A 27,624-nucleotide genomic window follows, 5' to 3' on the forward strand; every position below is an offset into this window, starting at 1 on the left:
GGGGGAGACCCAGTCGGTTTTTTCGAGTGACAATTGCAATAGAGTTTTAGTTCAAACAAGACAACATGACCTCAGCAATGTTGACAAAAACAGAGGAAGGAAGTTACTTTGTGATGCAGACAGTTTTGCAGTGAATTTTGATTTCCATCACAGCAGTCTCACACATCTACAGTTTCAGTCACATGCAAAATACTTCTCTGGTAATGGTAGCACCAGCTAAGTACAGCTTATCATCAGACTATGCAACTGTTCAGCCTGCAAGACCAACATTTCTGCCATGCCAGAAATCTAGACCAGTTACCTGATGCCAGATCCTCGATCCTTCAGGTATCAGATCCTCTTTAAAACCCACCTCAGTCAACCTGCAGAAATCCAGTCCAATTGTAAAATGAATGAGGGGCATCCTGTAATGTCTGCATTGGCATCAGGCAGCTCAATTCAAAGAAAATGTGAGAATAGTATTTGCAAATACTATTTTTGAATACACACAGCTGTTTGATTTATTCCAGGAGTGGTTGTACATATTGGCACTGGCCTTCTGGAGTACCACTGGCTATGTATACTCTTGTTTTTTTTGTGTTCCTGCCACTGTGGTGGTAACTGTGTGTTGCACCTGTAGAGTGGCGCAAAGGCACTTGCATCACCGGTGCTGCTGAGCTGACTGTTGTTTATTTTCATTCTGCCTCTGCCTGGCTGGGAATTCGAAGTGGGGATAGAGGAGAACAGGGGTAGAGGATGCAGAGTAAACACAGCTGGCTATCTCTGTATGTGTGTGTGTGTGTGTGTGTTTTCCTTCCTGGAGCTCTGCGTGTCACAATAAACCAGGTTCTCATATATTTCTACGTGGCAAAGGTCTGTTGTCTCATAATAAAGTACCATTTGCTCTTTGATGATGATGATGATTAAAATTCTTTTTAAGGCACTTGGCGCTTGCCGTAGTCTAGGAGGGAGAACAAATTTGACCAGACGTTTATGTCTGAGCATCGTCCAACCTTTGTGATGCTGTTTGAATGCAGCTCTATCTCCATAGAGATGAGATGTTTATCCTGTCTTTATCTCCTCCTCTTCCTCTCATCATCATCATCACCATCATCACCACCTCCTAAAGCTTTGCAGACCAGCCCTCCAGTATTTCCTGTTTTTCGGAGGAGGGGCGATATGGAGCGAGCTCGTTGGCTGGGCACCTCACTGGGCCTGACCTGGAACTGATAGAAAGAGAGTGAGAAGGAAAGAAAGAGAGTGAGAAGGAAAGAACGAAGGGAGGAGAGAGAGCGAGCATGGCAGCGATCCAGTACTGTGGGCTGAAGTGACTCATGGCTTACGGTAAAAGCTGCTGCTTCTCTCCGCCCCTCTTTGGCAGGCCCGCTCTGCTTGGCTTTGCTTTCTGTGCGTCTTTGAACTTACTGATTACATTAAGACAAACAGACAGCAGGACCTTCCAGACAAAGTCAGATACAAGTCCAGGGGGAAGGTTTCATAGGATACCTATACAGACAAAAAAAAACCTCTAACAATAAAAGAAAAAGACATTAACGGAAACCCGGGAACCTCCTCTTTTTAAATTCTTCCTGTGACTCTTTAACCGTGTCATCTCTCAGTTTAAAAAGCTTACATCTTAGTTTCATCCAACCACAGGTAATCCCAACCCCACCGCTCTCTCCGTGCAGCCTGGTCTGCTGATACAATCGTCCCCGTGCCTGCTTTCATTTCGTGACCATAGCTAACGGTAGGAGCACACTAGCTGCATTCATTTGCTCCACTCTCCCTCTTCTCTCCATCCGCTCTCTCTCTCTCTCTCTCTCCACCTCGTCTCACCCCGTCTCTCATTACTCGGTCACATGTCGGCTCTCTTGAAAAATGGGGCCGTTAAATGTGGCCTGTGTGTCCATATGCATGCAATATGTATGCATGTGTAATTATGTAAACACAAACACACTCTTCCTCTGCAGTCTTAGCTACATGTGTCACCGGTCAGCTTGACATGCACAGTGTCACTCTGCTGTAAAACCACTGGGGGTGTGAGACGTACAAAAAGACATAGGGAAATCCAGTTTTGAGAGCACAGGTGTTTTCTCAAATTAAGTACATTTATTGGATTTTGTGTGTAAATAACAAACTCAGCAATCTGTTTAGTTTGATTGTAAAATGATCAATTACTTTGTAGTCCTGTAATTGTTGGTGATATAACGCAATATTTATAGCTACTCTTTTTAGCATTTAACACTACCCTGTTGCAGCCCATAAATGAATAGTCAAGTTTTTTTTTTTTTTTTATAGCAGCAATGGCTGTACTTGCTAAACACAACAGAAGCCGACACCAACAAAAAAGCATCTTAATGCAAGCAGGTCTCATCAAGTGGAAGAACAGTGCAGCTAATGTGCTAATAGGTTGTCTGGTGGAGAACACAGAGAGAGATGGAGTACGCTGGCTAGACTTGATGTGCTCTTTAAGTCTGCTGCTGATGCTGTAAAAGAGCCTTGGGAATCCCCTCAAAGAGGACTGGGACGTCTTGTGATGTGATTAAACATCAGCTCTCTGTTAACCACAAGTGTTCAGCGCTCGCACTTTTTTTTTTTTTCCTATCTCGCCCTGCTTGCTCTGTGCATCTGCTGCACCAACTTTCTCTGCTATGCTTGTTGTTCTCGGATGCACGTGTGTTCACCTCCTCCACCTCCGCTGTACCAACACCACAGCTAACAGACACCCTCATTGGCCCCAGGGCGGCCGAGATTAGTCAGCCCGCACATACTATATGCATGTGTGTCAATCTCCCCATTATTATAGCCCTCTCCCAGTGTTGGCTTTTGCTTGGCTAACAATCCATATCCCAAGGCCCTTTCATGTGGAGGAGGCGTGAGAGAGCTAGCTATTTTAAGACTGGCATGCTGGAGAAAGCCCTTGACCTGGTTTATCCTTTAGAGGAGGAGGAGAAAGAGGATACTCACAGGCAAACATGATGGCCAGATGTCTTAGATGTGCACCTCTCTTCTTTTTCTTTTTTTTTTAAAACTGTGTTTTGTCCCTCTCTTAGTCTTTTCCCCTTGAGATAGTGCTGTGATAATAACGCTGCATGAATAGGTAGGCAGCTGCAAAGACACCATCCATGTGGAACACGATTTCGTGCATATGTACTGTCCGTTTCATTCCCGTTTTGTTTCCCAAATGAATACGGTCCACCAAACTTAGCCGTGCCACTCCGGCATATTCCCAGCAGTAGCAGTTACAAAAAGCTACTGAGTGTTAGTTGTGTGCTTGGCCTACAAAAACTCCCCTGGTCCTGCATGTGGTTGATGGCAGCTGGCACCGTCTCCTGTTGCACTTTGTCATGTCAGGAAGTGGGGCTGCCCTGACCCTGCCTCATCCAGACCTTAAATCGCTGTGACGCAAAAATGAGTCGGTTATGTGGACTTGAACTCAAGCACACAGAGCAGAAAATAGATCTAGTGAAATTTCATAGAGACTACAGGAATTTTAACTAGTACCTACTTGTATTATTGTTAATGTAAATAGATGCCTGTGTTAGTAACCTGTTTATTTACCAGTTGGAATACATCTTCAGACTTTTTTTTTTAATAGAGGTTTGATATTACTGAAGATAGACTCATTATTCAAGGCAAGGCAAGGCAAGGCAAGGCAATTTTATTTGTATAGCCCGTTTTTACAAACAGTTTGTCTCAAAGGGCTTTACATGGCATCGTAACAACATCCTCTGTCCTTAGACCCTCTATTCAACATTGAAAACATTGTTAACACTCACTCTATAATAAAATATCACAAAAATACTTTGATTATTATTGCTAGTGCTGAGTTATTAGAAGATTATTATTATTATTAGTGGTGATAATTTTCTCAACTAGCTGATCCATTGTTGTTGATGTGATTTATGATTGTTTTCAACTATCTAATTTTCAGTTTATTATTAAGGGAAGCATTAAATGCACACATATTTACTTGAAAGATTACTAAAATGATTAATCAATTAGGACACCTTTTGTGTCAGTTCTGAACTTATTCATGACATAGTTAATATATCTGAAAGTGGATTGCACTCCGCTATTATTACTAGTAAATTAGTAGGACAAAAGATTAACCATGTTCAGTCATAACAGAAAATTAATTTTTCAAAAATGGATGCATGGTATATGGAGCTTTGGCTGATGTTATCCTCGTACGGTATGTACGTATGTGCTGTTAGGTGCACCAAATACAAAAAACAATGGGAATGTGCAAACATTAAATACAGAGGAAGCGCATTGCTGATAGGTGTATTTCATGTCCGTGTGTGTGTGCGTGCCCATCAGGGAGCTCGTTCATCTGCCTGGCAGCGTGCATTGTCAGCTCTGTACCATCCAGTCTCTCTGCCCCTCTGGGACTTCATTAAGCCAGGATCCGTCCAGCTGAGGCCCACACAGCTCTCCTACATTACTTCTCCTTCCATCCATCAGCCTCCATCTCCATTCTTCATTTCCTCTCCTGACTTTCTTTGTACTTTCATTGCTGCTCACCTTACAGCCCCCACCGCCCCGACCTCCCAGTCAACCCAACACCCACACCCACCCTACATGTAGTGCATGGCATGCATGCATTTCTACCTGCTATATAAACGAAAAACGTTTGCCAGCTGATTTGAGCATTCAGAAAAGTCGTAGTGTGTTCCTTGTTTGCATGAGTGCAGTGTTGACACTGTGTGTGTTTCAACACACGAAGGAGCAAGTGGACATCTAGCAGCATGGCATGACCTCACCGCGTGTTAGTTCCTCACAGTGGAGAGGCACGGGGGGCTGAGCGTCAGCCATAAAGGGACTCTGTTCTCCACCAAACATTGACTTATTGTGTTGTTGGGTGGGCACTGGGATCATTTGTAAACAATACCAGCCTTGATCCAGGCAACTGCTGCCCTTTTTTTTCTTTTGCTGCCAAGCTGCCCTCTATCCTCCTCCCTCTTTACCTTCTATTAGGCCTAATGCCCCTCTCCCTCTGTTATCTCTCAAATTGAAAGTCTTTTCCTTGTAGCGTCAGTGCCAGGTTTCAGACCGGAACCCTAATCATTCACTGTGATCAGATCCATATGAGCTTGCCCTGACACTGTGCCCAATAATCACCCATAAGGATACAGCTGTGTGTCCAAAACTTGGTGCTACAGCTTTCGATCATCACTGCTTTCCCCAGCCTGTAGTTTAGACAAAAAACAGGCTTTTGTCATCATGCGTGATCCGATGATTCGACTGTTCATACATGAACACGTGCATGTCTGAAAAAATTGCCATTCCAGCACCGGAGGGGGGTGCAGCAAGCTTTTGTGAGGTTTTGCTCTCTCTCTCTCTCGCCTGCCACAGCTATTCATGAGGCTTTCCATTGTGGGCGGCAGTACTAATTGCGGATGGAGTGGTCTTGGCTAAATATTTAGTGACAGTTTTGAAAGGTTGAAATGTTAGGATGGAGGGAGGGGTTTGAAGAGCCCCGCTTTTGTTTTGTTTTACCTCATGAGTGCATAATGAAAGTCTCTACACATTATCGCTCAGCTGTTAACCAAGCCCTCCTCATCCTCTCCCCTCCCCCAACTAGCCCTCTTTCAGTGCTTTTCCAAAGAGAGCGAGAGAGAGAGAATATCCTTCGTCAGGATAGGAATAGAGCATGATATAAATAAAGCCAGAGGGAGGCAATAGATAGAAGAGGAGAAACCCAGCCAAAGCAATGTTGGTGGGAGGGACAGAGCATGAGGGGTGAGGAAGGAAGGGAGGGGGGGGTTGTCTCATGCCGCGCAAGAGCTGTGCAACTTCTTGGCAGCATTTCAGAAATGAGCCTCAGAAGCTTGGCGAGCCGAGCAGACATATTGAGACAAGGATGGTCGCTGCGTCGCACAAAACCTAGCTCTTTACAGGATGGTTGGGAGGCACCTCTCCACAGGTATTTCACACCCTGCTTTCTTCTTCAATCTCCCTGTTTTTCTCTCTTGTCTGCCTCTTCTGTTTTGTTTTGGCGGCTTGTATTTACACACCGTGCGGACGAGCACTTTAAAAACATTAAAGCTGCAGCAACAGTGCAATGCAAGCATGCAAGTGTGGAGTTGTTGCGTGTTGTGTTTATTATCGTCGGTGAGACATGCTTGCTATTAAAGCAGTGATTGTGGAGATTCAGACGGTAGCTCAGAGCCTTTTTGGCTCTAGTTCAGGACTGAGAAAATGGCGGTCCTGCACTTCTCAGTAGAGTGACTACAGAACGACAGCGCTGTGTGTCAGAAACACAGTGCCCCCCCCACCCCCCTTGCTTTCTGACTGCCTCCTCTCTCTCTCTCTCTCTCTCTCTGCTTTAGTTGCAAGCAGTGAACTAAGCTTGAAAATGGGGAGGTACGCAAACGCTGTCACTTTCTTCATGTAGTTGTGATGCAGGCAGAGTCGGTGCATGCAGACTACACAAGCGTGCATGTGAAGAAACCCTAAACAACAACAACAACAGCAGCTGCAGCAGGAGTGATGGCAGAAATGGGCAATGTGGTGGTGCCAGGTTGATCAGTGCAGCAGTCGTGATCTGCAACTGGGCTCAACGCTATATGAAAACTATGCACATGCACACAGGAACAGCAGGGAGCTCACGAGAAACTCAAAGCATTTCTTTGAGTCGTCAGAGCAGTTGCACAGGCAGATGGAGGCTGACGTGTCGGAGAGAAGACGGGTTGCCCAGGGCTAGTGCAGAGTATTTTTGCTTGATGTCAAGCAGAGGTCATAACTATAGTGGTTAGGAGGTCAGACATCAAGGATGACTCAGTGGTAAACGTTGTCTTTATCACTGATTACATCCTCTAATGTGGTTGCCATATATGGGGATTCTTGGGATAATCTATTAGGAGGATGCAGCGCTGATCTCATTTGGGCCTTTCATTTAAAAAGCATTGTTTAGTGATAACTAGATTTTGCATGTGGTTAATTTGAACTCCATTTACTAAACATTCAATTCAGAAAAAAAAACATTTACTATTATCTCGGGTTTTGCATGAACTGAAATATCAATATTCTGTTTTCGATTTTAGTGTTCAAGTTTCATTTGTTATATTTGCAGACAGAAATAGAACAGCACAAGAAGTTTTAGTTTGAGTAATATCTGCTGTGATGACCTTAAAATAGCTTTATGGATGTGTGAAATGAACATTTAAACAGAGATGCAGTTTCAGTTTTAGCAATAATTGTTTTGAGATTACAGGCATCACAAATAACAAAACAAAGAGGGGGCACTGTCCTCTGTAGCTCACTCTACGACTTCCTTATTTTGCTGGTACATATGCTTTCCATTGTATTGTCGTCTGTCTTGTGCATTTCTTCCTATTTTAAGTAAGTGGAGAGCATTGGTTTTAAGTCATCGTATCTTTGAAATTCTGGTGACCTCTGAACAAGCGGTGGTGTTCGAGTAGCACTTAATAATCATAATCCTGTTTCTCTAGTCACACATTTTTATCGACATTTGTGTTAATGGCCCTTCCTCTTCACTCATTGATGTTTGTGTTCTGATAGTTTTGTGCTTGTCTCATGATGGCCGGCTCTGTTCACTCCGACATCACACAGACTTTGTACCAGGGAGTTGATAGGGTAAAGACAGTCTAGTTTCTGGTCATGCTGTTTGCATTAACAAATACATTTCCTTCAAATAACGCCTAGATATGCTTAGAGATGCAGCGCATGTGTGAAAGCAGTTTTGGAATAAAGTGCATAAATATTGTATTTATTTTCTAATTAAAGCTCCCTCTTTTATCGTATTAGTCATTCTCATCCGTGTTTGCACTTTCAGCGTGGGTGGTTTATTTTCATTAAGAAAGCATCTTGTGAAGTCTCTGTACAAATAAGTAGACACCTTACGTGTTGCCATGGTATTTCAACCTTACTAAGCATATGTGGGAGTGATGATGACGTACATGACTTATACCTCTCCTCACTCATCCTCTTGCTCATGCTCATATCCTATTCTATCTGTTTCTCACACAGAACTGCCCCCACAAAGCGGCCAGGGAGCCAAGTATGATAATCCCCTCTGGGGACACCTGCCAGCCAACAGGAGTACCACAAGTGCTGCATCTTCCACCAGTCTCAGTGGTTGGGATCAACTGATCATTGACGAGAAGGATACAGAGGCTTGGCCCTCTATCACCCTCAGCCAGAGCCAGGCCCCTCCAGGAGGATGCCCTTTGGATACTGACCCTGGTCGCTTGACCAGCAGCAGCACCAGTACTAGTAGTAGTTGCAGTACAGTGAGTATGGCCACGGGGGCCAACAGCCAGACAGGCCACTTTCCTGCCAATCACCTTAGCAGCAAGGCCAACAGTGGGCCCAGCCCTGCCAATCATACTGGAACCAACATGCTCTCTAGCCAGGTTGCAGCCAATCGCAGCTGGGGCTCTGGGCCTGGACCCTCCCATTGCCCCCCTCAGTCCTCAGTGGGGAATGAAGGGAAAAGTGACAGTCCAGTGGGAGGAGCAGGCAGCCGGGGCTGGGGCTCCTCTTCATCATCCTCAACCACCAACTTTAACTTGAACCTAAACCCTAATGCCAACCCATCTGCTTGGCCCATGCTGGGGCACGATGGGGGTGGCACAGGGGGAGGCAGCTCAGGGGGAGCCAACACCATTTCACCTCCTCAAACTACACCCAACCTCTGTAATCCGCCTGGCCCCCAATCAGCCCAGACCAGCACCTGTACTGGAGCCAACACTAACAGCAACTCCTCGGGGATTGGCAGCGCCTGGGGTAGTATAATGACTTCTGACACGTCAGAGGCGCACCCCTCCCCGTCCACGAATGTGTCTTTCAGTTCAGAACCTCAGAACCTTAAAACTGATGGACCAAATCACACTAATAAGCAGGAACCCCCCAGTCCCATCCGCAGCTTGCCCAGTTGGGGCAACGCATCTGTAGGCTTGGGCTCCATGGGGCAGCCCCCACCAGGGGTCCCACAGGTCAATGGAGAGGACAGCAGCTCAGTGTGGGGTAACAGTGGAGACTCAAAGCCACCTTCATCAAAGGAAGCATCCGGCTGGGACTCTGGCTGGAGCAAAGGAGGAGGCGGAGCAGGAAACTCTGGAGGTTGGGGCGACCAGTCTGGTGGAGACTGGGGCAAACAGCACACTGAAGAAGCCCCGGGAGGCTGGGACGCCCCGAGCTCCCCTCCCCAGGACCCACAGGCTAGTCCTTGGGGCAGAGCTGTGAGCACAGCTGGTGCCAGTGAAGGCAGCAGCGACAGCATGGAGGGACACCCACACAGAGATCGCCCATCCAGAGATAATAATGCAGCCCCTCTGCTGCCCGCCCAGGATCTGGACCCCAGGGTGCTGTGTAACACTGGCTGGGGACAGACCCCCGTTCGCCAGCACACCTCCTGGGATATGGAGGATGCTAAACGTAAGAATGGTGCAGGCAATGAATCATGGGGCTCTGGCCCGTCCACACCAAGTGATGCCCAGGGGCCCTCCAACACTAACATGGGCCCCCCTCAGAGACAGACTGACTCTGGGAGTAAAAATGATGTGCCTGGTTCTCAGGGAGCTTCAGGTTGGGGTGGAAGCATAGCAGCTACCAACCAGCCCAGCTCTGGTTGGGGAGAGCCACCCAACAACATAAAGCCCCCAAGTGGCCCCGCTGGATGGGGGAACCATCCAACAGCAGGCCCCACCACCAGCGTACCCAAGAACGGTGGTCAGTCCTGGGGAGAGGAGAAGTCGAGCGGTTGGGATGATTCTCATGTCAACAAGACATCATCCCAGGGCTGGGGAGAGCAACCCAAAGCATCCCACAGCTGGGGCAATAGTGGAGGGAGCAATAACACAGGAGAGTGGAGAGAACCAGAGGAGACGAAGAAGAGTCCCTCCAACCCTGCCTGGGAGGGAGAAGGAGGAGGAGTACGAGAAGGAGGAGGAGGAGGAGGAGGAGGAGGAGGCTGGAAGGAAAACCCTCGAGGCTGGGGAATGCCTCCTGCAGGATCGGGGAAATCTGGAGCTGGAGGAGGAAACGGTGGCTGGTCAGAGCCCCAGGTGTCCCAGCGTCCCAGTGGCCCTCCTCAAGGTTGGGGTGGCAAGCCCCAACCCCAGGAGGGGCCCAGTTGTAGTGGTGGAGCAGGGGACATGGGCTCCTGGGGCGGCTCAGGCTCAGTGAGGCAAGGTGCAAGTTGGAGTGGCAGAAAGAAGGAGTCCTCTGCTGAGCCCACAGGCTGGGAAGAGCCCTCCCCGCCTTCGATCCGACGTAAAATGGAGATAGACGATGGGACCTCAGCTTGGGGCGACCCCGGCACCTACAATAAGACGGTCAACCTGTGGGACAGGAACAATCCAGGCATGTCCCAGGCTAAAGTTACCACTGGAGGCAGTAATCCCCCAGGCCCCAACAACAACAACAACAACCATCCCCACTCTCACAATCACCCCTATCATGGGCCGCCAGCACCTTTACAGAACCACAGCCAAAACTCCCAAAACCCAGGTCCCACCAGTGGGCCCATGGAGCCTGTGGTGCAACACCAGCCAGGGCCGCCTCACAACAGGGCTCCCCTCATTGCTCAAGGTAAGATAACGTAAACAAACCAAATAATATGAACATATGTAATGTTCTGATATTGTAATGTGTAATAGAGCAGGAGTAAGTGCATTCAATTTATAGTATACATACAAATGACATACTCGTGTTTTAAATATGATATCAGTTACTTTTTATTGAAATATAACCTATTGTAAAATATATTACTTACATTTTTAATTGTTCCTTTTCCACTGTTCAAAGTAAAGGTGTCAAATATGAGAGCTGGTGAGGTTGTTAGCACATTGCACTGTTAAGCTTCAAGCTGTTGATCCACTTAAAGGTAAAATCTTGACCTAGTTTGCCCCTTTGGATTTACATCTAATCAATTATCCAAATGAGTTGAGCAGTGCCAGGCCTGTCCCTCCATGAGGCTCCTCACATTTCACAACACCGGGGCACGTCTGTGGTGGGTCACCCTGGAAACCTCACATGCCCAAAGGAAGCACAAGAATGCTGTTTACAAAGTGCCTTGTGAAAATAGCGATTCACCACAAGCAGTTTGAGAAGGATCGGAAATGTGTGATTATATGGGAGCCACCATCTGTCAGTAGTTGAAGGGAGGAGGTGGAGCAAGCCCCTAAGAAGTGAGAGGGTTCAGACGCCCCCTGCTGTCCCTCTTCTGACCCTGCATGCTGACTCTACATAAGCCTTTGCTGGCTGTTGTGCAGTAGTGGGTTAAAAACAGATGCTATTTATTACTAAGGGTAAGAAATGGCAGGAAAAGACAGTTTTTTTTGTTTGTTCCAGTAGTCCATGTTTAGATCACTACTTAGCCCTGTCATACAATAAGGTTGAATTTTATGATATAATTTTGGAGCAGCCTTTAGGACTTGACCTCTCCCTGGAGCGAGAGCTAAGCTGAGCCTGGCACTGCAACAAGCTCGGAGACAGCACCGTGTCTCTCATGCCAAAAGAGACCAGGCTGTGCCAATTCTTAAATGGGCATCTCCTCCCTCTGTCAGCCATCCTGCTAAGCCAAGCCCAGGCCTCTGTGTCCCTGCACGACTGGCATTTCACACTCCAAAAGAGAAGGATAAACCTGGTGACGGTGATTACCAGAGGCACAGACAGACCTGAAGTTTACATCAACAAATAGGAAACAACTAATCAGATATCAAATAGCCAAAGTGTCTGTAATTCTGGGAGTTATTTAGCAAGAAATGAAACAAAAACAAATAAAGACTCTGTCTTTGTGAAATAAATTTTGAAGTGAGCTTTAGCAGAACACACTGTTAAGTTTGCTGAGCCAGCTCAAACAGTGTGACCCATTGATTCATTCTTTGCCATTTAGATTTGAATGGCTAGTTAATTCATCACACAACTTAGAAAGCAGCATAACATTATACTTTGAAATGGTAAAAGTCAATGTTAATTTTTCCTGATATTTCTAGTCAATGTCATCAAACAAAATGTCCAGATTTTCTCTCATAATATTGCTTTCTGGTATCTAATGAGAAGATTAGTTAAATGAAACACCATGCCATGAATCATATTAACTTGATTGTATCCACACAGCATTGAGATCATGAGGTATATGTAAGATATTGGTTTATGGTATTTTTTGACAGAACGTTATTCCTGTCCTCCTCAAGGTTGGGGAGATATACCCAACTCCCACACAAAACCTCTTGGGGGGAACCCAGAGAGCTCTTGGGGGGAACCTGCACCCGCTCCGGTCAGTGTAGATAACGGGACATCTGCCTGGGGCAAACCAACTGGGAGCTGTGGAGGCTGGGGAGACAATAACCCAGACAGCTATGGCAGAGGCAACCCAACAATGACGACTGCACCCTGCAAACCTGGTAAATAGCTTAACCTCATGCTTTTTTATATATATATTTTTTTTATCCGTTACTCTTTACTAAGTGTGTATACCTTTTGAGGAGTAATGACAACACATGGGTGCTCCACTGATTTAAAAAAAAGTTAAAAGATTGTCTCCGGTGAGTCAAGTCAAGGACATCAATATGGCACAAGGACTAGGAGTGTGTGAGATTTCACACAGAAATCCACACTGACCCCTAGTGGCTGTCTCATATAAGACACATTTTTGTCACTTTCATTTTCTTTTTTCAGTATTATGTTGTAAGGGGGAGGTCTTTTCTTATTTTGAAACATGAGACAGGAGGACAACCACCTGCTTGATAACTTACTTGAACTCGAGCCACGTGGATGCAAAACGACAGACACATTTCAATTGAATTCAGTTTAAGAGTGCAATATTCAAAAGTCATGCAGTTGAGGTTTTATTGTTGCTATATAGCATGAGTTTATCAGTAGCATGTGTACTTTAAAAGTTTATTCCAACATCATAATAATCATAGAAACACGTGCCAGAACAGAAGTAAACCTATGTATGTATTGTCTTTGACACTGTTTGGCATTCAACATCTCTTGTGTGTTTCTCAGCCCCCAAACCTATGCAAGACGGATGGGGAGGTGGAGGTGGAGGTGGAGGTGGAGGTGAGGAGTTGAGCCTGTCGGGGAGCCAGTGGGATGCTGAGGAGGGAGACATGTGGAACAACACTGCCTCCCAGGAGAGCAACTCTTCCTGTAACTCTTGGGGCAATGCATCTAAAAAGTGCCCCCAGAAGGTGTGTGAAGCTGGGCAAATTACACATTTAATGTTCCCTCTTTCCTCTGCAGACAATTCCATACTACATTTTCATTATAATCTGAGTGAGTTATTATGGTAGCAATAATTTTCCATCATCGTCTCCCCCAGGTTAAGGTTCCAGGGAAGCAGGAAGATGCCTGGATCATGAATCGTCTCATCAAACAGCTGACAGACATGGGCTTCCCTGTGAGTTTAATTTACACTACACTGCTAAACTGCTGCGCTGCTGTCGTTGTAACATTACTCGTTTAAAGGTTTGAATGTGTGACACTACACTCTGCCATCGGCTTCTCATCTCCAAACCTTTTTGGTTCGTTCTCCAGAGGGATCCAGCAGAGGAGGCTCTGAAGAGCAACAACATGAACCTGGACCAGGCCATGAGTGCCCTGCTGGAGAAGAAGACGGAGCTGGACAAGCGGGGGATGGGGATAGCCGGCCACGACTACAACAACGGGCTCATCAACAAGCCCATGAGCTGCCCTCGGCCTCCGCTTCTTTCCAAAGACCCCTCAGCAGACCCCCGCTTGCCCTTCATGGATAAGGTGAACCACTCGCTTATCAATTGACATAAAAATGTACCATGAATGAAATAGTTTTGGATTTTGATGCAGGAATGCACTATATGCTGTGTATGAAATATAGTAATGCCTCACTGGGTCCATTATTTGATAAATAGTGACTCTAAGATAGATGCCCAGTCTGAAGAGACATTGTCTGGGACGGGAGTGCATGCTTTTTGTGCACGGAAAGATGCAACACATTTAAACCTTTATCCCACCTCTTTTTTTCATGTCTATCAATTGCATCACTTAACACACTTATTTTGAAACACCATCATCAGAAGTAGTTTGTAGCAGTTTTACATGAATATGTTTCAAATACCTTTCTACGCCATGAATGTAGATAATTGATGGTGAGACATTTGCAGGACACGAAGGAGCCTGTGTGTTTTACAGAAGCAGCAGCTGACGGCCTGTTTCTTTTCACTCTTCCTTTGTCCAGCAGATGCAGAGTGGAATGTTTGGTGGAGGTGGAGCAGCACAAGCCCGAACCATGCAGCAGCCGCAGCCACCTCCTCAGCCGCCAGTGCCGCCTCTCAGCTCCTCTCAGCCTAGTCTACGTGCTCAAGTGCCTCAGTTTCTCTCCCCTCAGGTATACACGCATGACAGATGCACACGTGGCCTCAATTCTTACTTCACGTGCAAACAGATAAGCAGGCAAAGTGTTTTAATGTATGCAGTGATGAATCTTTTACCAGGCAACAGTAGAAAAAAAGACATCTCTGGTACAAGTTTCGCATGTATTATGTATCAGTATAGGTCTCATTAAATTTACACCAAACACAAACATGTCTACCTTTACATTTGAAGTTTGTTCAAACATGGTGCTTTTAATCTGGTCCACAGGTTCAAGCACAGCTCTTACAGTTTGCAGCAAAAAACATTGGTCTGAATCCTGCACTTTTAACCTCACCAATAAACCCTCAACATATGACCCTTCTGAATCAACTTTACCAGCTGCAACTGGTGAGCCTCACTCAGTCTGATCTGTTCTAGGTTTTATTCATTATATAGATCTGTAATTATTTCTGGGAGTGGAGTGCACATGGTAAATATCTTTGATCTCAAACCCACAAAATATCCCGAATGCATTAAGAACATGCATGTAATGTTTTTACTATATTTAGAGTAAGCCGTTTTATTACACACTCTGTCTTAATTATCATTATTTTGATTACTGTTGAAATATACATGCTGGAGTACAGACGCACATCTCTTGACACTGAAACTGTGCTTCTACCTGACACACAGGCATACCAGCGTTTACAAATTCAGCAGCAGATGTTGCAGGCGCAGCGCAACGTTTCTGGCCCCATTCGACAACAAGAGCAGCAAGTAAGTTTTCCTCTTAACCTTCAGTGAGTGAACAATTGTCCAATGGTTTATTTCAGTTTTTTTGAAGCAACACCTGCACAGTACAGATTCTAAATGTGTCTCCTTTGTGATGTCACCCCAGGTTGCACGTACAATCAATAACATGCAGCAGCAGATCCAACAGCACCAGCGTCAGCTGGCCCAGGCCCTGCTGATGAAGCAGCAGCAACAGCAGCCACCTCCCTCCCACTCTGGCCTGCATCCTGGTGGGGCCAAATCCAGCCTGGATTCGTTTCCAGGTCACCCCCAGGCTCCAGGCCTCCCTGACCTGCAGACCAAAGAGCCGCAGTCATCTCCCAACGCCTACAGCCCCTACTCTCTCTGTAAGTAGCACCAACCTTGCTCTTGGAACCGCGAACAAGTAATGCTGCACTAATAGTTGTAGTCCTGTTCAGAAACATCTCACTCTTGTGTCGTTCATTTCAGCTGGACTGAATCCAAACATGAATGTAAACTGCATGGAGGTGGGGGGTCTGTCTATGAAGGAACCTCCACAGCCCCAATCACGTCTGTCACAGTGGACGCACCCAAACTCCATCGAAAGCCTCTCTGGGAGCTCCTCTCCTCTAGAGCCCAGCCTGGGCAAGCATGGTGAGAAAAGAAAGGGAATCATGGGTAATTACAGATTACACGTTTTTATCTATGGAAATATCTTACCTAATAAACCAAAATAACACAGTGGTTTTCCCAAATTGATCTTTACTGTCAGCTTATTCAAATGGAGAAAAAAATCCAAAACATATCCCACATTTTCCTCATATTATCCTGTGACATTTTTGTGTGTGTTTGTCTTTTTTTGTCTTCAGGTTCCAGTTTGGGTCCCCCTGGTAAGCCCCCTCAGCTGGAGGACTCTTACAGTCCCTACAACCTGATGTCCAGCTCAGAGTCTCCCACTAGCCCCCTGGTCCCCCCAGACAGCTGGGGACAGGGCAAGAGCACCAATGAAAAGATGGCCAATGGGACCAATATCAACTGGCCACCAGGTTAGATCACTGTCAACCTTGTGTTTTTCTAGTGAGAAATGTTGGCTGATACTTGTGCAGTCATTTCTTCTGCTATGTTCATTACTCTAAATGTTACACCAGGGTTTAGAGAAGTTGACAGTTGTTGTTGATTTGATTTGTCAGAAAGTTAAAATCAATCAAGTCAAAGTCAGCTGTGAAACTATTCGCTATCATCATCAATCCCTAAAAATGGGATATATTGCACGTAATTATGTCCTCACAGTAATCAAAAAACATTTGCCAACGTTTTGATTTTGACTCCCAGAGTTCTGCCCTGGTGTGCCCTGGAAAGGCCTCCAGAATATCGACCCGGAGACGGACCCCAACATGACCCCCGGCAGCGTCCCCAGTGGGCCCACCATCAACACCAACATCCAAGATGTCAACCGCTACCTGCTGCGGGACAGGAGTGGAGGTGAGGATAGGGTGTAAATAATTTAGAGGAATGAGTAGCAGTATAGCAAAACACAGCAAAAGTAAATATCTTCCCCACACAGTTTTAAAGAGACTGAAACTGTGTCCGTCTGTGGACCAATTGTCTGAGAGTATCATGCATCTGCTGCCACCAGAGGAACCTGCTTCTTATTCTTTTGCTTTTCCTACTTTTAACTACCTCTATGTTCACTGTCATTTACCAGATTATACTCTTCTCTTCTTAATAGACTTACTATCATCATTTGTTGTGCATTTTTCCTTTACTCCATTTTCTCTCTCTCTGCTATTTTTCCTTATTCGTTTGTGTCTGTCTATTTGTTTGTGTTGCTGGCATCGGCTTAGGGTCCTCTCCCACTTCATCTCAGAACGAGGCTCTGCCTCCCTCCACTGATTGGCCAGTCAGTGCCTACACTAGCTCGTTCAGTCTGTCGTCCCCGGAGACGGACGATGCAGGTACATGGTTTATCGATAACCCCGTCCCCACCCCCACATTGCAGTGGCTCAATCACTGCAAATTTACATTATCCTGTCCCTCCTGTTACCGTTAACACCCAGAGTGTCAACCATTCACTGGAGAACCACTCTCTCCCTCTGCCCTGTTCCTGATTAAACATGACCCTCATCTGAGCGCTCTCCCTTTCAGCTCAGCCTCTCATGCAGTGCATATCTCCCCTGTGGTGTTACCATTTCTTCTTCTTTCTTGTGTGTGGCATGGGGAGTGTGAGAGGTGTAGAAGAAGATGTAGCTCGTTTTTGTCTGGACTTACTGTGACAGGTGGAAAGAGAGTGAACAGAGTGAACTTTATCTGTTTGAAGAACAGTAAAAACTGTCATAGTTATGGAGTCAAATGATTATTTATGATCGTTATCCTTTGATAAAACGTTGTACTCTTCTACTGAGGCACTTAGGTGCTCACTTTGTTCTTCAGGACTGCTGTGTGTCTGTCACTCAGATCTGCAGATCAACCTTCCCTTCCCTCTTTTCCATCCAGGTAAACTGTCAGAGATGAAATCTACTTGGTCTCCTGGTCCCATTTCTCACAGCCAGGCCTCTTTGTCCCATGAGCTGTGGAAAGTCCCCCAGGGCCCCCGGAGCAGCTCCACGGCTCCTTCCCGCCCCCCACCTGGCCTCACCAACCCCAAGCCTTCCTCCACCTGGGGAGGCAACTCCCTGGGTTTGGCCCAAGGCTGGAGCAGCTCTTACACCTCAGGTTTGTCTTGTTGTGAAATCTTTAAGAGCCAGGCACTGAGATTTTTATGCTCCCCTTCGTATTCGCAACAGTGGCCTGATGGGACTGAGCTCATAATGAGAACTGGCTCATTATTAATCTTAGAAATGCAGATAAAAATGATAGGATTGACAGAACAATCTATCTATGCTCCATCCTCAAAGCTACTTAAACCTTTTCACAATCTTTTTGTATGAAGATAAAGAAGATACCAAAAGTTAATCAAGTCAATCAAGTTAATTGCCGTTTTTGTTGAAATCCCAGATTGATTGATTTTATAGTTGTAGCAAGAAATAGCTTCAAACCCCTAGGTGAGAAGAGAAATGTAAGAAGAAATTTCAACAAGAGGCATGTGTTCTGAATGTAGAGTGCCCATAATGATTAAAATAAATCAATAGTTTTTGTAGGGGAGAGTGAGCAGATCTTTTTAATTATTTTTTGCCCATTTTATGTCTTTATTCAGAGAAGCAGTGAAGCTAGACAGGAAATGGGATGAGATAATGGGGGATCAACCGGTGAACTCCTGCATAGCAACTTAGTATGCTGATATGAGACGGGCTCTATCCTCTCGCCCACCAGAGCTCCCCAACAACTGTTAAGAGATTTAACGCTCCTTCAACTGTGAAATTTTTCAGACCATGTGGCAGCAGCAAAGACACGTCCAGACATATAAAGTAATATTCATGACCTTTTTTGTGGAAATATGTGACATGAGAGTAAGTGTTTAGAAACTAAAATTAGTTGCATAGCTAAAACGTTTCTCATGGTGCCGTTAAACGTGAGCTGCCTGAAGTTCAGATAGGTGGAGACATGATGAGTCTCTGAGTATGTTTATGGCGTCTATAGTACAGTAACACTTTGATGTGGCACACAACCACAAGCCAGTTGGTGCAGGCAGGACTGTCTCTACACCTTAGTGTGATCAACTGTGGTTGAAGAAGTGTCAACTGACATTGGGTGGTTTTCCCCCTTTTCTTGCAGTAGAAATCGACAACACCCGTTCAGTCTTTGTAACTGATTTTGGGTTGAAACAAGTTTAGCGAGCACAGAGCAGGTGTTAACAAATCGCTGCCTTTTTGTGTCTTACGCAGCAGGTACCACGTGGAGCACGGACAGCTCCACCAGAACCAGTAGCTGGCTGGTCCTGAGGAACCTCACTCCACAGGTAACCGTTTACTCTCTAAGCCTTTAAGTGTTTTTTTGCTGTTTCTTTCCACTCACTCTGTTCACTTTTCTTTCTTCTTTAGATTGATGGTTCAACTCTGCGTACGCTGTGCATGCAGCACGGCCCCCTCATCACATTCCACCTCAACCTGACGCAGGGCAACGCTGTGGTGCGCTACAGCTCCAAGGACGAAGCTGCCAAGGCTCAGAAGTCCCTGCACATGTACGTGTATTGATCGAAGTGTAGTTTAGGAGTTTTTTAACCATTACTCATCTACAGTGATGGGAATAACGGTGCCGTTACTTGACTCAAGAAGTCCCATCACAAAATAAAACACCCATTAAGGTGTATGTTACATTTTTTTCAGTCCATCAGCTAGTTGGAAAAAAGCCGTTTATCTGGAACTAACCAACTCACTCAGTATTTCCTGTGCGGAGGAATACTGAGTGAGTTGGTTAGTTCCAGATGAACGGGAGGTTATGGTTATGGTTATGGTTAGAGGGTTAGAGGGGGCGAGTCCAAGTAATTTGACATATTTGAGCATTTTATAAAAAAGTAACGCAATAGTTACTTTTCTGGCAATTAGTTACTTTTACAATGTAGTTATTCAGTTAGTTTTGGGGGAAAGTAACGTGGCCTAACACTGCTTATCTGCGTGTTCTCCATCCTCCACCCAGGTGTGTGCTCGGGAACACCACCATCCTGGCAGAGTTTGCCGGGGAGGAGGATGTGAATCGCTTCTTTGCACAGGGCCAGTCGCTCGGCGCAACGACCAGCTGGCAGGCCACTCCGGGCGCCAATCAGTCGAGGATGGGCGGGAGCGGGTCCGGAGCGTCTCACCCCATCGGTCACTCGCCCCACTGGAACAACAACAACGGCAGCGGCAGTAGCAGCGGCCTGGGATCAGGCGGAGCAAAGACTGGCGGGGAGTTGCTCTGGGGCGGCGTGCAGCAGTATTCTAGCCTGTGGGGACCCCCCAGCGGAGAGGAGGGGCGGGTCATGGGGAGTCCCACTCCAATCAATACACTGCTGCCTGGGGACCTGCTGAGCGGAGAGTCCATGTAGGACCGAAGAGCCGAGGCAAAAACCATCAGCAACAGGAGCAAAAACCTTTTCAAATCAATGTGGAGATAATCAACCTGGGCGTGACGGTGAAAAGGAGAGACGAGAGGAGGACGAGGCTTCATCCTCGCTGCTCACCCTCATCAGCCTCCTCTACTCCTTTTTTTGTTTTTATTGACATTTCAGTTGCAGTTCTTTTGTGAATCTCAGCGAGAGATTTTTTGGTCACAGTGTTCAGCTTTTTCTTTTGGAGACACAGGAAGAAGTCTTTCATCCGACAAAAGAAAGAGAAACTTTTTACAGAGACGAACGTTTTGAGAACTCGGCGTGTGAAACATGTACTTTAGTCAAACTGACACATTGACGAGCTGCCATTCTTCTTTAAACTTGCGTAATCCCTCTCTTGCCTTTTGAGGCAATCATACTGCACCTCAGAGATCCATGAAAAAAAGGCATCATTCCCAAAGTAAAAACCCTTCAATCAGAGTGGTTGTCGAACTTTCAGCTGGTCCAGATGCGACATTTGTTTCTCTCAGCACTAATATTAGCCTTAACCTCTTTCCTGCCCTGCTATCCTCACTCACTCTGTACTTGGTGAAGAAGCATACGGACACTTGCACACCCTTATTTCTGAGCCAGTGAAACCTGAGTGGAGAGTACATGCTGCTGCTGCTTGACACAAGCAACCACAGCTCACAACTTCAGTGCATTTTTTTGCAAGCAGATTGAGTTCCTCAGTTCGCTCAAAGGGAATGATGCAACTCTGTTCGCCTTGTTCAAGCCATTTATTTTTGTAGTGTTGGTTATTTTTTTCTTTTTTTTTTTTTTTCTTCTCGAACCATTGCAAACAAAGCTAAGAAATGAAATTATTCAAATGTGTCTGTCAATCTTAACTGGTGGCGAGGATACTTTTTCGGGGCGGGGCGGGGCGGGATGGGGGGGTCGTCGCGTGCACAGTTACGGACGCGACAGACGACAAAATGAACCACTGCTATTACTATGGAACTGTAAAGACAAACACTTCAATGCACCTCAACTCATCTGCGGGGCGACTCGCAGTTTGGTCTCAGTCTCTGACCCTCTCACTGATGTAGTGGAAAACCTCAAGTCGTAAATGTTTCCTAACCGTGTGTATTCAGCGACTCCCCCGACCCCCCACCACCACCACCACCCTTACCCCCACCCACCCACCCACTCCACCCGCAAAACACCATTTCAAGTGACGTGCAATATAAGCCACAGACTCTACCGTCCAAGCACCCGACCATGGCCTCTCTCAGAAAGAGAAAGGACTTATAAGGAATGATTGAACTGCAAAAACTGTATCTGCCCCCCGTAACCCCCTCCCTTCACCCCCAAACTGCCACTACTACCCTTCAACCCACTCCCCCTCAAGAGTGTGTGAGCTTAAGAGAGTAGAAAGCTGGTCTTCTTCAACCACCTTCAAGGACATAGATACAAAGCACTTCTTCAGCCAGCTCACTCTCCACACTTATGCCAGTGACTAGTTTTAGGGGGAGGGAAGGACAGGTGTGTGTGTATCTGTGTGTGTGCGTGCGTGTGTGTGTGCGAGTGCTTGATGAGAAGGCATCAAACCAAAATGAGAGGAGCCTGTTTCCCCCTTTTCTTTTCTCCCCAGAAGACCAGATGACCCTTTTGGCCCAAATTTGCATCGGTAGAAGAGAATGAAGCAAAGTTTTTTTTTTTGTGAATAGGTGGTCTATCATAGCACTTAGCAAGAGCATCGCAGCTCGTCGTACCCTCAATGCCAACGAATAGAAGAATGGAGAAGCAACACTGGCAAATAAAAACTGAAAAAAAAGACAAAAAAGCAATCTGCTTAGTGGCTTCTCTGTATACTTATTTTTAACTGAACATGGATGTGAAGATTTTTTTTCTTTTCTTTTTTTGCAGTCCTTCTTCCCTCAAGTCGACGGGACCAAGAAGGATGTCAAACATGGTAGCAAAGTGAAGGGAAATACAAAGAAAGAACTAACTCAACTGATGATGGGTGCAGCAGGGAAAAAAAGACCCCAAAGCACTCACCCTCTTTATCTAAGTAAATATCACTGTTACATTGCATACTTTGAAATTCTTTAGCCTTGGTGTCCTCGAAAACGCTCGACGTGTTTATGTTCTACTGGGTCCAGCAGGGAGGATCACCATCTCTTTCATCCTGTTTTTTTTGTTTTTCTCTTCGTCTTCTTTCTATCTATTGGAGGCCCTGCCAACCTGTGTGATAGTGTGGCCACTGAGTGCCTGCCTGCTGCGGAGCGCCACGCTCTGCGCAGCCCTCACCCCTTCCCCCCTCCCCCTCCCCTCTCTCTCCCCTCACTAGCTGCCTCCCTGCGGATCCCTACAGACTGGCTTCCCCCCTTACTCCTCTAACCCAACCCGCCCCCCCTAGCCCTCACCCCCACCCCCCTACCGGGCCTCCAGGCCATGAGCAGCTCTTTCAGAACTGGCCCACATGTATTAAATTTACTACTACTGCTGCGCCAGAGTCTGTCCTCAGCAACCTCCACTTCCAGTCTCTCTCTGTCTCTCTCCTGCAAGGATCACTTTAGCCAGAGATGGAGGCATTTAATGTGTTTGTTTGTTTGTTTTTTTCTTGGTTTCATTTATGGAATTGCCAGTGTGCATTTTTATTTTATTATTGTAAGAAGTTTGCTGATATTGTTGCTGTTTATCATTGATGATATAGTTGATGATTGTTTTCTGACGATGACGATGATTTCATGGCTTTTTAACATTGGTCTTTATGCAGTGTTCAGCTTCTCTCCTGCCCCTCCCGCTGCCTTAGAGGCAGGACCAGTGTGTAGTTTAGAGGTACGCCTCAGCCGCGCAGCAAGGCCATACAAAATACTCAGTAGAAAAAAGGAAAAAAAAAAAGGAAGGTCGGTGGATGGTGCGGTCTTTTACAATGGAAGTCAGACAGGGAAGTTCGAAGAGTCCAATCAAGTGGGAAAAGGGCGTTCAGTCAAAAAGGTTCTCTCCAGGATGGTGAGCCGACTTTCTCTCTCCGTCCATCCTGGGGCACCAAAACCTCTTGCTCTACGTTGTTGTCTCGTAATAACACACACTTTCTAATGATGTTGATGCGCCTCACTCACACTGGTGCTTTATGTTTAACTCTGGGAGCACTCAGTTAACGCTTAGAAACCACCTCAACTGCAGACAGCCTTCCATTTCTATGCAAAGACAAAGGAGGTGTTCGTTCACAGCCATCTAGAAAAAATCACAGCCATCGCCCACATCTGCCAATCTTCACTTATCTCTCAACCTTTACTACCAGGCAGCTTCCCTTGAAACCCTCCCCTTTGATAAAATGAAGGGGACAGAGAAAAGTCTTTTTTTTTTCTTTCAAGGGTTTGGTCTCCCACTGTGTGGACAGAGCTACTAGATGACACTAAATGACCTGCTGGAGGCACTAGTCGTTGGCAAACAGAGTCATTTCTTCAGTCTTGTGCCAACTGATCTTTCCAATATCTACTTCTGCTTTGCCATATCCTGATTAATCTTTAGTGTGACGAGACTTCAGCTCCTTTTTTATTGCTGCAGGGGCGTACACCACAAGCTCTAGCTGTTACGAGGCTTGAGGAGTAGAAGGGCAGGACGGATGAACGGTGCTGCTGGTCTTTCTCAAACAGGAGACAGGAGATGTAGTGGAGAACCAGGCTGCAGGAGGAGGAGGAGGAGGAGGAGGAAGGGGGGGTGGGGTGGTCCCTGTAAGTGTCTGTGCACTGTTTATGGGTCACATCGGGTACATCTCTTTAAAAACCAAAAACATTATCTTTTTCTTTATCATCAAGGTTTGTTTTTTTTTGTTTTTTGTTTTTCGCAAAAACTAGAAACTACAAAAAAAAGGTCTGTTTCAGCTGTGCACTTTGAGGCTGACATGTCTGTGTTCTGTGTCTCTGCGAGCTGCCGCCTTCTCACCCCGTCGGGCCTCGTTCTCTGGGCCCGCACGTGGGGAAGCTGTATCCAGGAGGTCGCTGTTGGACCTCCAACCCGAAGGTTGCGCGAGCCGAAATATATAAAAACAGGTCTTTTTTTTCTGCACATCTGGCTTTTTTGGGGGAGGGGAGGGGGGTCGGGGTCCAAGCAGGAACCCAACGTATCAGCAGAAAAACAGGGACACACCTCAAGTTCGGTACCAAGTCTTAAAAACGCAGGGGATTCGCCCTCTTCCAGAGTTGCTTAAGACTCATGTCATTCAACAAAACAATCACTATTGCCTGTGTTGTTTGTGTGTTTGTTCGTTTGTTTGTTTGTTTGTTCCTGAAAACCTGCATTTACTCCACACTGGACTTGAATCAAGGAACTGCCGTTTGAAGTGGGGAGTCGACTGGGACGGGGGAGGGGGATGGGTGACTGGGATGGAGGTCGAGTCTCAGATGTGCCCTGGATTTCTTGGCGCAGCACCAGCACTGAGAGTCCCGCCCCCTCCCACGCCCACCGCCTGCACCCTCATCTACCTGTCTAGTGTTGGAAATCGGATGCTCTCCCTTTTTACTAAAAGAAAAAAAAAGGAAAATCTGAAAAAAAAGAAAAAACTCAAAGGCAACTGGAGCTCGAGCAAAAGTTTTGCTTCTCAGTCTTGGATCAGACGAAGGGGTTCTGGGGCAGGGGCCTCGAAAAGGTTTGAATTAGAAAATCTCTTTAAAAACAAAACAAAAAAAGACAAAAAAACAAAGGCCTGGGTTGAATATGCACATGCTAGTTCATATACGACATACAACCAAGAGTATATAATGGGTGTATGTGTGGATATGGCTAGATTTCTCTGTTTTCCACTTAGCCCAAGCCCGTCCCCCTCCCCTGCCCTGGCTTCAGCCCTCACCCTGTGTATCCTCCTCAACATTGTATTTTCCCAGAAAACAAGATCATAAACATATCAGAGTAATACAAAATAATGAAAACAAATACTTGAATCAAAAGAAGCGCCAATAATGTAATGTGAACACTTTTTGTAGTGGTTTTTTTTTTTTTTTCTTTTTTTGTCTCATTCATACACTTCAGAGATTTTTGATAACATCGGTTCAGAGTGAATTAAATTTGAAATACGAGTGTTGTTGAAAACAAAGATCGATATAAAGGCAAAATTTTACATCTGTTGTATTTGAGTGTTTGCACAAGGCTGCTTGTACTGTATGTTGTATGAATGTTTTAGTGCGTGAGGTGAAAAATATGAATGAGAGCTCGTGATTACAGCGGAGGAATTTCCGCCTCGTGTTTCTTTTCAATTCAGTATACTTATGTTGTTGATTTTATTTTGTTTTGTTTTGTTTTTTTTTCTTTTTGCTTGTCAAAAATATATTCTGATGTTAATTGTTACTAGCCTCTAGCGTTGCACTGAGTGTCGGCCTCACCCCTCATCCAGCTAAATGAACAACATGATACAAGTACTGAGGGGAGACGGGGACAGTTCATGTGTAAATGTTTACTCAAGGACTAAAATAAGTGTGTTTTTAAAATGTAATGTTTATCTACCTTAGTGGCTTTCATTGTGGAATAATCCAAGAAAGTATGGATCATAATTGAGTATTGCACCATTTTTTCGGACTATAAACCTAAAAAAAAAAAAAAAAAAAGAAAACTGAAAAAAAAATCACATATGTATAAAAAAAAATGCAGCAAAAAAAGTATTTTGCAGACCTGTGGCCATAGATTGGGGGTAGACGGACTTCAGCTCTCCTGAATCTGAGCAACGGAGAGAGTGAAGGACAAGACATCAGACTGAGCCTTGGCTTCTAGGGCTCACTTCAGAGGTGCCTACCTTTTTGGTTTGTTAGCTTTCGTTCTGTTTTCACTTATGTTCATTTCACTCATGTTGTCATTTTGTTTTCCTGCAAGGCCACTGACAGTTTACAAACACTTTGTTTCTTTCTGGAGTTCAAAAAAAAAAAAAGATATCTGCAACAAAAAGGAATTTAATCATGGGAATGTTGGAAAAAACAGAAAAAAGGACACATGCTTCCATTTTTGTAAAAGACAAAAAAAGTGCAACACAGAATGAAGATTTATTGTGCTACTTTCAGAACTCTGGGATTGAACAGTGTTGTCTTGTTCTGTTTAACCTTCTTTGTTCTGTGTTAATGTTGATTTCATGGACTATCTCAAGCCTGTATGTTAAGTTTTATGTTGATTATATATATTTTTTTCCTTTATAGAAAAGAAAAGAAAAGAAAAAAAGACATAATTGCTCACTATCTTGCACACACGAAAAAGTGGATCTTGTCTCAGGAAGGCCAGGGTTCCAGAGTACCAACTCCACGCCATTTTAATGTACATTTTTATGACGAGTAAAAAGAAAAGGATGATTTAAAAGAAACAATTTTAAGCACTGAGAGTTATGGATTTCAGAAGAAGAGCAAATACCTTTTGTTTCTAAATCCGTAGCAGTTACATAATAACCAAATAATGGACTTTAAATGAAAATGGAGTGCTTTATATATAAATCTATATATAAAAATTGCTTTACATTTAAAAACAAAAAAAGGTCAATGATTTTGATTGTTAAAAAAAGAAAGACGGTGAATAACATGCAAAATGCTGTATGTTTGAATCTTTATTGTGTTTTCTTAATGAGGTCCCGTCCTGACTGAATCAGGAACATTGTGCATTAATCTTTCTTTCCTCTTTCTCTCTCTCTATCTTTCTCTCTCTCTCTCTCTCTCTCTCTCTCTCTCTCTCTCTCTCTCTCTCTCTCTCCCTTTCATTCTCCCACAGCGGGTATTATTATTACTATTATTATTATTATTATTAAGATTAGATAAATCAGACTTTTTGTGGAACTTTTCACATTTTGGAGGATGTTTGTAAAACATGAGCTGGTTGTAAAGGATCATGAAACTATGCACAAGTGTTGTGGGTTTGGGGGGGGGGTGGAAGATGGGGACTTTTTTATGGCCTACTTCTTCTCAAGCGGCTGATCTATTGCAGGGGTTTTTGGGATCCAATGTGTTTCTTTTTTTGTTTTGTTTTGTTTTTTTGAGGGGGTGGAGAGATGAGAGACGTCGAGCCCTCTGCCTCCAGCTTCCTTCCCCTGATTCAGATTGACCTAGCGCTACATCGCCATGCTGTGTATTCCTAAAACCAATGAGCGTCTCACTCTTTAGCACTGTGGGATTCTAGCCTATCACCCTCAAGGGTTTTTTTTCTCAGTTGTTAATGTTTATCTTTGGAGGGTGGGGTGGGGGAATGGGATTAGGGATTTTTTTTTTTTTTTTGCCTTTTTTGTTTTTGAAATATTAATTAAAAATGTCTGTACTGAGATTTAATGAGAAGTCAGTGGCTTGTAATGTTTTATTTTTTTCTCTCTGTATATCTCTTTCTCCTCATAGAATGTGATTGTTAAATGACATGCACCGAAACAAATGTTTTCATGAACTATGGAGCTTCTTTCAAATATTAATAAAATAGCATTTTTTTTCTTGGCTGTTAAAAATGTGCCCTTTGATCATTTGCTACTCGTCTCTCTCGCTCCACCGCTCTTCAGATCTGTTTTGTTTCCTGGACAAATGTTCACCGTCAGTGCAGCGTGTGCGCTGCTCTCTGCAGCTCTCTGATCATACAGTATTTTTTGCAGCAGAGCCCGTGTCACTTCCTGTGTGTGTTTCCCC

The 27,624-nt window shown here is 45.1% G+C and overlaps 1 protein-coding gene across 1 annotated transcript in view; it reads left to right on the top strand.

Annotated features, from left to right (window-relative positions):
* The window catches only part of LOC146983057 (trinucleotide repeat-containing gene 6C protein-like), a 46,185-nt gene extending 21,312 nt beyond the window's left edge, over window positions 1-24,873 (top strand). The window contains 17 exon segments of the mRNA XM_085785600.1: window positions 7,975-10,539; window positions 12,147-12,356; window positions 12,964-13,148; window positions 13,280-13,357; window positions 13,495-13,713; window positions 14,174-14,323; window positions 14,578-14,697; window positions 14,983-15,066; window positions 15,188-15,428; window positions 15,532-15,696; window positions 15,912-16,088; window positions 16,375-16,524; window positions 16,887-16,997; window positions 17,536-17,754; window positions 18,864-18,937; window positions 19,020-19,159; window positions 19,615-24,873. Of these exon segments, the coding sequence (XP_085641726.1) occupies window positions 7,975-10,539; window positions 12,147-12,356; window positions 12,964-13,148; window positions 13,280-13,357; window positions 13,495-13,713; window positions 14,174-14,323; window positions 14,578-14,697; window positions 14,983-15,066; window positions 15,188-15,428; window positions 15,532-15,696; window positions 15,912-16,088; window positions 16,375-16,524; window positions 16,887-16,997; window positions 17,536-17,754; window positions 18,864-18,937; window positions 19,020-19,159; window positions 19,615-20,002 (5,276 nt within the window). The 3' untranslated portion in view covers window positions 20,003-24,873.
* Window positions 24,874-27,624: the final 2,751 nt, after the last annotated feature.

The sequence above is a fragment of the Trachurus japonicus genome, chromosome 8, assembly GCF_045865225.1.
Source record: "Trachurus japonicus isolate A0001 chromosome 8, Traja_1.0".
Classification (NCBI taxonomy): Eukaryota; Metazoa; Chordata; class Actinopteri; order Carangiformes; family Carangidae; genus Trachurus; species Trachurus japonicus.